The sequence below is a fragment of the Tachypleus tridentatus genome, chromosome 13 (genome assembly GCF_004210375.1).
Source record: "Tachypleus tridentatus isolate NWPU-2018 chromosome 13, ASM421037v1, whole genome shotgun sequence".
Taxonomy (NCBI): domain Eukaryota; kingdom Metazoa; phylum Arthropoda; class Merostomata; order Xiphosura; family Limulidae; genus Tachypleus; species Tachypleus tridentatus.
The window spans coordinates 90,560,949-90,574,336 of NC_134837.1; the positions used below are offsets into that span (position 1 = coordinate 90,560,949).

At 30.2% G+C, this 13,388-nt stretch overlaps 1 protein-coding gene across 7 annotated transcripts in view; it reads left to right on the top strand.

Moving 5' to 3' along the window:
* Positions 1-10,470, top strand: part of LOC143240928 (putative polypeptide N-acetylgalactosaminyltransferase 10) — a 165,579-nt gene extending 155,109 nt beyond the window's left edge. For 6 of the 7 annotated variants that reach the window (XM_076484188.1, XM_076484189.1, XM_076484192.1 and 3 more), the window contains 3 exons: positions 5,395-5,505; positions 6,916-7,059; positions 7,781-10,470. In XM_076484188.1, the coding sequence (XP_076340303.1) occupies positions 5,395-5,505; positions 6,916-7,059; positions 7,781-7,933 (408 nt within the window). In that variant the 3' untranslated portion in view covers positions 7,934-10,470. Of the gene's footprint in view, positions 1-5,394; positions 5,506-6,893; positions 7,060-7,780 lie in introns of all 7 variants that reach the window. The other variant, XR_013022057.1, reaches the window with a different exon arrangement.
* Positions 10,471-13,388: the final 2,918 nt, after the last annotated feature.

A 13,388-nucleotide genomic window follows, 5' to 3' on the forward strand; every position in this document is an offset into this window, starting at 1 on the left:
AACTTAAATTTCCTAAGCTGGTTCTACCTTGAGAGACACTATTGGGATTATGACTGAAAAGATTAATAACAAGGGAACCCAACTGATGAAACAATGCATTTTCAAATAAAAACTTTACTGCTGACCATGTTGATTTGTAGTTTTGCTGTAATTACATATTTACTTGGATTAGAAGTTATTATTTTGCAGGACCTCCATTCATACAAGTTTCATATCCATTTGCCTATTTGTATTTGCAACTTTTTATGTTACTGGAGTTTCCACATTTTTGTGGGTTTGACCCTTTCCCAGTCCTTCACATAAGAAGGTATAGTCTTGAATGATAGACTTTTCATTATTAAGGTTCATGCTATCACTCAACAACTTCCTCCTTCTGTTGTAATTCATTCTATGTCAAAAACTTCTACATTTCTTGTAGGTCATTGAACATGAGGTTTATTGAATGGCATATTCACACTACTTCCACTTGCTTGTTGAAGTGAACCACAGCAAATGGTTTCACCTTCTCTTCTTCTTAAACCATTGATATTCATATTTGTCTCAACAGAGTTCACACCCTGATCTTAGCTCAGCCTTGGTGATGTTGTTCTTTCTGTGGTTCCTGAGACAAAGTTATTGGGTCTTCTGTTTGACTACTCACTGACTGTTATTCCTCCCAATAAGCAGCTTCAAGTAAAATAACACAGGCACTGAATATCTTCCATATCCTCTTTTCTACCTCTTGGACAGTAGATTGATATGATGTGATGAAGATCATTTATGTCCTCATGTTTTCTAAGCTGGATTATGAGTCTATGGTTTATGGATCTGCCAGAGCCTCTGACTTGAAGGTGTTGAATCCTGTACATCTTGGACTTCAGCTCTGCACAGTGAGTCTAGAGTTTGTACACTGAGTTCCATAAACTTCATCTTCACATCTGACATTTGTAACTTTCTTTATAATATGCCACCAAGCTTTGATTCTTACCATAGCATCTCACCTGGGATTGTGTCTTTCTTCCTCAGTTTGCTGTGTGTGCTTTTTCAGAATAGATGGTTTACCATTCATCCTTTTCATCTGTGTATCTAAGTGCAGCTGGCTAAATTGGATCTATCATCAGATAATGTTGCTGAGTCTGATGATCAACCCATCCTGCTGTGTTTCATTACTATCTCACTTGTGAGCTTTTTTTCAGTCACTGGAGAAAGGCAGATACTCCCAGTTTAAAGTACCATCTTCTGTTTACCATAATTTTTTTTCAAATCATTCTTCAGTTCCCATTTTTTGTGGATAGTTTGAAATCAGGTGACTTTGTAGGTTCTGCAAGGTTTGTTGTGGATCAGTGGTTGCTCACAGAATCCCTCTGCAGTTTTTATGTTCACTGCCCAGTTGTATGCCATTTCTCTTGCCCTGGATCACACAGAAGCTAAGCAATACACTAGTTGTACAGTTTCTATACTCTTTTGGTTCTCTTCCAGTTTTAGAATCACTTAATACTTGTTCTCACTCTGTTCTTTCATAACATTTTGAAGAATTGGCACAGTTTTCTCTGTCATCCAATTTTATCCAGTTTTTCTGAATACGTAGCATTGCCAGCATTCTAGGGCACTAACATGCTAACACCACAGCTAAGTCTATCTGCTCTGGTGCTGTAACAGACATTTCTGTTCTGCATATGGACTTTAGTCTCATGATCAAGGCCTGGGTTTGCACCAGTTGGCAGTCAGTTTGGATAAGCACCTTCATAACAGTTTTTTCCAGATCACACCTACTGTTGTTGTTTAGCCATCTAGTTTGTAGAAAAAATGATGGGAGGAAGTTATCATGACTAAGCTATACATTAGTCACAACTGCTTAACCAATCATTTTCTTTTATGTGGGACTGATCTGCCAATATGTGGCCTTGTGACACTTGGATCGTAATTACCCACATTCATACTGTCATTACAAATGTAAGCTGCAGTAGCATTTTAGACCAGATGTTAGACAGTGTCATTGGCAATGGTAACACTGTCCACTTTGATTGTGTTTTAAGCTTTTTGTAAGCCATTGGCCTTTTTAATTTTATTTAGTTGTTACCTGATTTTTGGACATTGTTTAGCTTTTAACTTGATTTTGTTTTACATTTTAAAATTTTATTTTTTTGCTTTTATTTTTATACTAGTAATTAGGTGCAAATAACACATTGCTTTGCACCAATAAATCTCTTAAACCAAACAACAAACTAACAGTCATCTTTCCGACCTACCAGCACTTGAACATTTTTAAGTATTAAGAAAACACTGGAAGGATTATTTGTAATGGATTGGGTGCCAGGAATCTGTATGAAAGTATTAAAAATCATGTGAACTATGCTGTGATAACGAGGGACAAGAGGCCATCCCATCTGTTTGCCATAACCAACAGAAAAGAAAATCACTTAACGAAAAAAAAGACTATGACAGTTTATTGTAATTCTAGTATCTTAGTTATATATTAGAATTGTGTAAGGGGCTTAACAACCTCAGAAGGGAATAGTTTTGTAATGTTTTCATTTAGTTGTTAGCTAAAAGATGTATGGCATAAAGATCAAGTTAGAAACGTCTTGCAATTGATAGAAGTGAAAGGTCTGTATAAATACAAATAGTTGATTATCAAGTGGTTAATGTGAAGTAATTGATGATCAAGAGAATATCGTTTGAGTAAAATTATTCATAATGAGTTAGTGCTTCTGTTAAGCTAACCAGTAAATTAGTCAGAAATTTCTGTTAATTATTATTATTAGTGTATTAAGTCTACAGTAATTTCAATTATTATATTAAAAAGTTTGTTTGTGAACTTAGACCTTCAAAGAATATCACAGTTAACTTATCCATAGCAAGCATTATAAAAGAAATAATTCACTACTATGATGTTAACTGTACTTGGCATTATTTTTACTATAGAATCAATAAAATCCCACCCAGCAGTATAACACATTAAAACGGTACAAAGAGATAAGAAGCTTTTATTGTATTGAAACTTCAGTAAGATCATCTTTTACCTTTTCTCAAAAGAAAGCAAGTTAAGAGTTCCTACTCTATCATTGTAATATAACTTTTCCTTCTCTAAAATTATCCTCTCTCCTCTAAACACTTTCCAAGAAGTCAATATCCTTCTTAGGTAAGGAGACCAAAATTGTACACAGTATTCCAAGTGAAGTTTAATTAGTGATTTTTAGAGAAAGAGATAATTACCTCTTTTCACCTGTGATCAATATATCTATAAATATACCCTAAAATTATATTAGCTTTATACTTGTGACAGAACATTGTCTTATTGGCTTGAGTGATATATCCACCATCGTACCAAGATCTTTAATTATAATAAATTGGGTGGCACTGTAACATGTTACTTTCTTTGTTAATTGTAAACTTATTGATGTTTTTGGTAATTGAGATGAGATTTCACTGGCTGTTTTAGTATTTTGATGGAAAAAAATTGCATGTAGAATTTTATCAATTTAGTGTATTCGAAGGAAAAAAATCAAATTAGTACTTTCCTTTATGGTGCAATTGGCTTTTGGATGTTAAAATAAGAACATCTATATTAAATGTGTGATTCCTCATAATGAAAACCTAAATAATGTAAATAGGAATCATTTGGCAAATATTAGTTCAATTTATTAATTGATTCAAGTCATTCTACAACACCTCCACATCTAACTGGAAATACTCAATAGTTTCACAAAAAGATGTGACATGCAGTTGCTGAATTCTGATTTAAATTGAACTTCACTAATATAAACAACAGAAGTCCATTCAACTAATGGCACATGCATTACATTTGCTTAATAATAACACATACGTAATATTTTTCATTAATTAAAAATATGTACAAGGTCCCTGAAATGTATTCTAGCTTTTCTAGATACCATTTACTGATTGAAAATTTGTACATAAAGTTTTATCAAATTACTCATTATGTAGAATGCTGGCTGTTTATTGCTTCCCTTGTTATTTGGGCATCCAACTTTTAGATTAGTTAATGTCTATATAGATATATGTATTGTTAAAGATAAGTATGCATAAAATATAACACATTTTCATTAAATTTGGAAATGAGTACATACCTTGGTGAGATCCATTTGCACAGTTTCTGCTTTTCAAATAACTTATAATAGTTACAATATTTACTTGAATATTATGTTATATCCTTATGAAAGGTTTCAGAGTTTTAATAAATCAGTCCAAAATTAAGCAAATCTGTTTTATGAGTTTTTCAGTGTAGGTGATTTTCATTTGATAGTTATTTAAACCAGGTGTATGTTCCTAGCTAATAACTGTGAACGTATGTAGCTGAGTCTACATTTGCTACTAGAAAAAAAAACTAGCTTTTTTTTTTATCAATTAATCAACAGAGTAAAAATAAATTATTTAATTTTCAGCATTTTCTGCATTATTCAGTTAAAATGATGTGGCCTGCCATGTGTTTTTGATTTACTAAGTCAATTTAATATAATAGCATCCAAATACTTAATCTTTTTGGACCTTATATACAAGTTTAATAAATAAACCACTTAGTAAGCAAAATAATGTAGAAAACTCTGAAAATTTACTGATACAGTAAAACAATGTATTTTCTGCCTAATTCTTCCTTTAAAATATTTAGAACTCCAAGCAGAGCAGGTAACTAAAATTTTGAAACACAAAATTGTATGACATATTTTTGAATTTTGGTTGTTTTTCTTACTAGGTTAGGTATTTGAAGTAACTTGTTTATTGTAAAAACATGGTTTTCATAAGACGAATTTGTAATTTGGATAAATGTACAATTCATATTTAAAAGAATCAATCTGTAATGTTGGTTTTCTCACATGAAATCTTCAAGTAGTATATATTTTTGTTCTAATTCAATGTGCTAATTAATTTGAGTTTCTTTACTTCACATACAATGAAATAATATTATTCATCCAAGGTTGAAGAATACATTGTGGATCAATCCTGATAGAGTAGTTTAATTAATAAAAAGTCTTGTTTCATGAGTAATTAGAAATTTCAGTGATTTGTGAGTTTTTCATTTTCAAGCTTTCATTGGAATGAAAAATTTAACATTATCCTTTAGTTGAAATGCACAAAGTGGCAGCCATTTTACTAAATAATGAAATTGGACTCTTTAATAAAAAAAACAACTAGATTATTCAATGTAACAAAGAAGTCCACTGATTGTTCTCATTTATTGTTGACATGAATGAAATTGTTAACCGAGTATAATGTAATAAAAGAATTAACTTTTTATTGATATAATTTTTTTTTATATTTCTCATTATATTAAGTACCATATGATCCTGATATTCTGACCATCCTTTTTACTCAGGATGTGTGTATTATTTCCTAGTTGTATACTTTGTCATCAAGATGCATTGTTTAATTTGTACCTTTTGTATATTGTACCAGATACGCAATGTTGGTAGGAATTTGTGCATTGATACCCGATTTCGAGGTCAAAATGAAAGATTCAATCTGGAAAAATGTATAAAAGATAATGATAACCAAGGTGGAGAACAGGTATGTGTTCCTAATAAAAATACTTATATATTGAAGATCAAAAGATATCATAACAGTAATAATAGTCATGATGGATAACATTCAATATTGCATTGTCCAAACTTCTAATATGTATGTATGACCATATATCATAAAACAAGAGAAGTCTTAATTTATTAAACATAAAGTAGAAAACAGGTTTATCCCTATAGTGTAATGAAATATAAAGCAGTGTATTTAAATTAATATTGTATTTTTCTGTCATAATTACATTTTTGCTTTGGACAATGTTGGTAAATGAAAAGAACCTGCTCTTTTTGCATGTATTTTTGACATGCTAGTTTTTATGATATAAATTTATATTTCTAAGAAATTAAAGCAAAATCTTAATTTTTTTAAAGCTAAAATATGTTTTATAAAAGACTAGGAGTCATAAATATGGTATATTTTTCAAAGCAGATTTTATGGATGTTTTATTTAATTGATTTAAGACTTTTGCTTGTTTCTAATTTTGACATTCTCTGGTAATTTATTTATGTTAGGATTTTTCATTTAGCACATCTAATCTTGTTGAATGTTTTGTTTTGTCTTCCTGTATTCTAAATTGTGTTTTTCAATACATCCAATAATTCAGTGTGTTTCTGTTTGTTTGAGAAATATGTTTAGTTTCAGGAAGTTAAAATGTATTTAGAAATATGTTTAGTTTCAGGAAGTTAAAATGTATTTATTTTTAAGACTGAAGTATCTGTACAACAACAGATGAATGCATGTTTTAGATATAACAAGTAGATTGCTTATACATTAAAGCTTGTCTGTTTTTGTAACAATAATTATATGCACATTATTACTGTTCCACTTATAAGAATGAGGCTGCAACAGTTAAGATGTATGTGATACACTTGTTTTGTAAAACTGAGTAATTTTTGATCAAATAATAATTTTTACTTTTAAAAGATATACACACATAACTACTAAGGATCATCTAAAAATAAAGTAACATTTTTTTGTTTAAATTAATTATATGCACTAATTTTCCTCTTCACTTAAAATATATGGTGTTTAAATTTGGCTCCTTAAATACATAACTGTGTACATGAAGGAGATTATTTCTTTAAGTTAAAGATGCAAATTGGTATGGGTGGCCTTGTTCAAGCACCATCACATTTCAGAAATTGAATGCAAAGGACTATATTCAAGTAAGAGAGATAAAGCCCTTAAATCTGTTACCTCAACATATTACATTTGTATGGTAGGAAGCTCCCTTCTTCATATGAAACAATATTTTTTGCATTTCCATTAAATGTGTATACTCACTGAGAAAAGCTTCTATGTAAAATATGTTCACACATCTGCCACATTAGGAAGAATCACTTCTATGTTTCAACTCTTTACTGTTTTGTTACTACTAGGGTTTGTTTTTCCATTTTGTAGCAGTTTGTTCTAACTTGGCATAAAGACATCCGTCCAGCCAAAAGGAGCGTGTGTTTTGATGTATCTAGCTCAGAAGCCCATGCACCTGTTGTTCTGTGGAGTTGCCATGGCATGCAGGGAAACCAGCTATGGAAGTATGATTTGGTGAGTTTCTAAGTCACTTTATCTGATTTTAGTTTTTTTTTTTTGTAGTTGATTTTATCCCTATTATTTTTTTCTTTTTCCATTAAAGTCCAAACATTTCTTCTTTCTTTGTATAATATACACAATTTGAGCTTTTTTTAATATTTATAACTGTAAAGTGGAAGTAAATAATGCAAGTATTGCTATTATTATACTTTTAAAGTGATATTTTTACATGAAAAAATAGGCATGTTTTCTACCATGACATTGTATAAACATACAGGTTTAAAAAAATCAATTAAAGAAAAATAACAAACCCTGTAAACCAAGCACTTACAAAAAGTAGCCTTTTATCAAATAGAGACACATTATAAAAAGTTTACTTCCTGCACTTTTGCAATTTAGATGTAGCCATAATGAACTATTTACTTTATATTTATATTGAAGAAAAATATAATTTTCCTTCATGTAAATGCTTATTTAATCTTATTGAATGTTTTGCTTTGTCTTGTATTTTAAACTGTGTTTTTCAATACATCTGATATTTCAATATGTTTCCATTTGAAAAATATATTTACTTTTAGGAAGTTAAAATGTATTTATTTCTAAGACAGATGAATGCACGTTTTAAATATAACAAGTACTTAAATGCTTATTTTCTTGCTTAAGACTTTGGGAAATTAAACATTTTTTGGAACTCTTACAAAAATAGTTCCTTAATTTAGTTTTCAATAATTTTCAGAACAACCAACACCTGCTACATCCTATAACTGGAAATTGTCTGGATTGTGATAGTGAACGTCAGGAACTGTTTATGAGCCCCTGTGACCCAACCAGCCAGAATCAAAAATGGAAGTTTGAATTTGTTAATACATCTGCATTAGCAAGCTGGTGAAATAGTGTATGTACAAGAGGAACTAAGGTTGTTAACTTCTAGAAGGAGCTTCATTTTGTCTCATGGCAGACATTGTGGTAATATGTTTACTGTACAATTTAGGGTGTGGCAAGGTACACAACAGTCCTTTGTTTTATCTCAACCTTTGCCACTTTGTCATAGGGTGGAGTTTGAAGTGTAAATTTGAGTGATTTACTTTTATGTCATATTTTCAAGATACAATGGTGATTGAATGAAAATTTGATAATAGAAGGTATGGTTAAAGAAATATATATTAAACTGGGGAAACATTCCAAGTGATTGCTGTTATAATTTCCAATACTGGTAATGATTATATGTCTTTATATTTGGAGACTTGATTAATTTAATTCTAAAATATTTTCTAGACTGTTTGGTAATTTATAAAGTAGTTTGTTTCTTTTTTCAGTAAAGGAGAATTTTTTGTTGTTTTTTCCAACGTAATAGACCATATACATACAATGCTTATGTTAGATGCTTCTGCCCATTATTTTGAATACTAACATACCTACATATATACTGTTTCATAATTCTTATAATAACTTTCCATTTTGAAAATAACCTGTGTTGCAGAATATTAAAAGGAGTAATTATTAAATAATTCAAATCATACATAAAAATGTAAGTAGTTTGCATTTTTAAATTAGCTAGTGAAGCAATAACTATTCCATCAGGCCATGCTGAACTTAGGTATTATTTCTTAAAATTGTATACAACTCATCTGCTTGTTATAACTGCTTAGACTTATTTTTGTGAGAATTAACAACCAAGAGTTGCTTTATAAACATAGTTCTTACAGCTTTGAGAAAATTTAGAACATATTTTGTTTATTGTTTTGTGAAGTTGTGGTGAGAAAAATAATCACTCAAAATATTTTCCACATTTGTAGATTCATAACAAACTTTTGTTGAATTAACTGATGTACCATGTTTATTTCTGACAAAGGTAAACATTACACAGTTTTTAATATGTATGTAGTGATAATAATTTAGTGAATGTTAAACATTCTACTTTCTATTGCATTTTAAATTCCTAAGTGTAATAAGACTATTGTGCTTAATAACTGATGTTTGTATTTGTTTATAATTTCTGGTTAACAATAACGTTTGTGATCTTTAGAGAAAGGGATAGTTTTATGTGTTAAAAGAGATTAATTGGTAATAAATCACAAACTCATTTAAGCATATACTTGACTTTCCTTGAGAATCTTGTAGCTACTTTGATGCAGCTACATTTATATCTATGGATATTGGAGAAAGAAAATACTTCTTAGTGTGATTATACACAAACATAATTGTTAATAGGGTATTGTAACACATCAATATAACCAGTATTAACATTTCTGTATCATAAAACAATGTTTCTTGAAGTTACCTGTTTTGTTTTGTTTTCAAATTTAATATTTTAGTATTTTTTAGAATATAAAATTAAGAATAACGCTGTTCACTTCTATTTGAAATGTTAAGCCTAATCTATAGAGAGTTTAAGGATAAAATGGATCTAGTGCTTCTTCACTGCATTTAAGTGTTTTTTTTTTAATACTAATTTAAAATTCTAAAGTTGAACTCATCACATATTTGTCAAGCACTTTAATTCTTGTGCCAATCCTCCAACATTTTGTGGACAACTTTAGTTGATTCTTAAATTCGATTTCATTTGGTATTTCAGCTGCCAAGCTTAAGATATTTTATTACTGTATGTAATTATTTCTTGAAAAATTTTTAATGATGGTTAAAATTTGTTTATTTAAATATATCCTACCTACCAAGAGAGCATGTTGTTGCTGTCAAGAGTTATTGTTTTATTTTATTAATAAATTAAACAGAAATCAAATGATATTTCTGAATATATATACTCATATAAATGACTGATTAACCTTTCTCCTACTGCATGTAACATTTTCCAACGTTGTGCTTATGGTAGATAACACGTTTGCATATGGAGTATCACTGTTGTTGTTCTGGATGAAAAATAACCAATGATAGTTGTGTACTAATTATTAACGTTTGAAATAATAACAGAATTGTATGTAGTTTCTAGACTTCCTGAATAAAAATGTTTGTTAATTAAAAATAATAATTCTAATTCCAATTTTCAGTCTTATTACTAGTATTGCTCATATATCAATGCAGTTTTCAAGTGCTGTTGGAATTAGATAACCTGTAACAAAAGAACCGTCTTAAAGAAGAATTACCTTTTGTCATTCCATATGGTTATTTTTCTTTCAGCAATTATTAACAGATAGCCTCTTAAAACAGTTGTTTTGTTTTTGATGTGATAGACAGTAAATGCTTCAGACTGTCTTAAATGCTCACGAATTTTATATGTTTAAAATATTTGTCATAGTAATTACCATCTCTAATTATTTTCTTTTCCTTTACAGTAAATTAAATATCAAGAAATATTGTTTACTTTTTATAATAACAAAAACTAGTATAAGACAGTTGTAACTTTCTTCAACATTGTGTTTATTATAGACAACATGTAATAAGTTTTTGAAGTAAAATTATTACATTGGTTCACTATTGTACTATTTTATGTTAAGTTGAAAAGCACACAGTAAAAAGGCTAAAGCAATGGTGTTATCACCAAAAAATGATATACTTGTAAAATCTCTAACAAAGAGATGTATAAAGCTCAATGAATGATTTTGGCTAAAAGCGTTGACTACGATTTTTTTCTTGTAACACATTTTTATACCAAACTTTTTTTTATGCATTTTTAATAATACCTAATTTTGTTACTGTTCAAATTTGATGCAGTGTATAGCGCTTAAGAATCGTTATATCAGTTAATTTACAATTCACTTTTATATTTGGGTATAAAGACGAAACGAATTTTTTTTCACGAACTCGTTCTAATAAAAATAAAACTATAATATTAGAAAGTGATTGTAAAAGTATGTATTGGTATTATTATTTTACAGGTAATTTAGGTAATGCAGTATCAGTTTCAAATCTTATATGAACTGCACCCTTCAGAAATCGTGAGATAGGTGAAGGACTCAGAGTTCCAAACACTGTTTGTGATTTATCACCTAATTTGTACCACATGGAGACTACACAAGATTCAATGCAAGTAACCTCAGTTACTCTTTCATGGTTCCGTAACGACGGAAAACGTGGTAAACTCTACACTATATCATTATCTAGTGAAAACAACCAACTTGTTCCTTGAGAAAGCTTTCATACGTATTTAGTCACGATGCAAATGGAAATCGCCATTTTAATGAGGATGGAAAGCACTGCTTGTCAAGAAAAAAAAAGCAATTAATTAAAGTAGTATACTCTTCTCATAAGCGTGGATTAAAGCTCTAGTATATTTTCAGTGATTTAATTAAGAAATAACAAACATTTAGGCATTCACTAATATCACCTGGGTGATATTAGTAGGAAACAGATGGTGAAACATAGGAGGGGGAGTAATTCTAAGGATTAATGAATGGGCAGACAAAAATCAATAATCTGATGTCTCGAAAGAAGCTTGTTACCGAAGTGCTATTTCTGTCTTTCACCATGCAGCTGACTTCTGTCTTCTTGCTGTCTCGAGGGTTTAAGAAACAGTACTGTTTTCAGAAGTAACAAAGATTTCTTCCTCTTTCATTTTTATAAGCCACTTTTAACAGAAGTACTCTTCTATACTTATTATATGATGGAAAAACGTTCATTATTTAACTAATTACTCTACAACTCCACAAATATGTACAATTTTTGCAAATCTTAAATAAAGTGTTAACAAATACGAATTTCAAATAATAGAGACCTTTGGAACGTGTTAAGCGTAAAATCTTACTGTGCAAAGCATGTGAAGTATGTTTAGAAATAAACAAGTTACTTAGAATACTTGTAACTGTCAGGCAGTAGTATTTACAAAGCTATTATAAATTATGCAGTAAAGCACGTTTCTTTTATTTCAATGATTAATGATATGTTGAAATCTAGTCCATACTGTAACTAACTCCTACGAGTGACGTAATTTTCTATCGTGATTTGTAACCTACAAACTATAAAATCATAGCATAAATTTCACTGGTTCATTAATTAATCTTGAAAGCTCCAAACATTTTGGTCATGATATAACTTCTGGAATAGTGGGTTACAATAATACACTTTTATTTTTTTATGGTTTGACATCATTGTTATTTAAAATATTTTTTTAATATTACAAGTACCTAATACATTAGAAAATGAATGAAAACTTACGTTTACATTGGAAATGAAATACCTTGATATTCTACTATCTTTGACTACATGATTATACTTAGGTTCTAAAAAAATCTCAAATTAAACGCCCTTTGTTTAACAATTTTAAAATTGATTTCAAGTGAAATGCTAATATTAGAAAATATTGATGTTACTTCTAAACGTCATTCTGTAATAATGTTATGTATTTAGAATAAATGGGGGAACTCGTTGTGTACCAGAAGGATCTATGTATACAATAATACTTTCAACTTTAGATCTGCTGAACCTATGTTCCTTTAGCTTGTTTGTTTTTGAATTTCACCCAAAGCTACGAGGTATGTCTGTGCTATCCACCCCTAATTTAACAGTGTAAGATTATAGGGAAGGCAGCTAGTCATCACCACCCACCGCCAACTCATGGGCTACTCTTTTCACTAACGAATAGTAGGATTGATCGTAACATTATAATACCTTTACGGGTGAAAGGGCGAGCATGTTTGGTGCAACGGTGATTCGAATTCGCGACCCTCAGCGAGCCAAGCACTCTAATCACCAGGCCATTGCTTTATCTGTAGGGATTCGGGTTGTCTGTGTAGTAGAACTATGGATTTCGGAGCTGAAGAAACGGGTTATAATCTGTGCCGTGATACAAAATATTATCAGTGTAATATGTGGGTACGTTAAAAAAATGACAGATAATCAATCCCTCAGCGTGGATGGTAAGGTGCTGTTTTCAGGATGCCTTTTTTATTTTGAGTAGTTTAAAATTTGCATTAATATAAGTACAAAATACTGTTTACTGTATTCTACAGCAGGTCAACTGGAATTTTACAGAACTTAAGATGCTAAAATTCGGACCCTTCGCTCGTACAGCGGTAAGTCTACGGATTTATAACGCTAAAATAAGGGTTTCGATTCTCCTTGGTGGACTCAGCAGACAGCCCGATGTGGCTTTGCTATAAGAAAACACACGCACGCTAAAATCCGGAGTTCTATTCCTCACATTGGACAGAGCGCAGATACAATGTAGCTTTGCGATAAAACATTTTATTACAGGAAAAAATTCAGCATGAGAACTATAAAATTTATGTTCAAGTGAGAAATTTAGCTCTCGCTGTATTTGTATAAGTTTGTAATCGATTTTGGAAGCTTTTGAATATTAATAGAAATAACGTACACTCCGTAATATACTAATTTTTAGTAATGAATATTCTTGTACAGCATCAGATTTTGCATTAATCTTTAGAATAAGC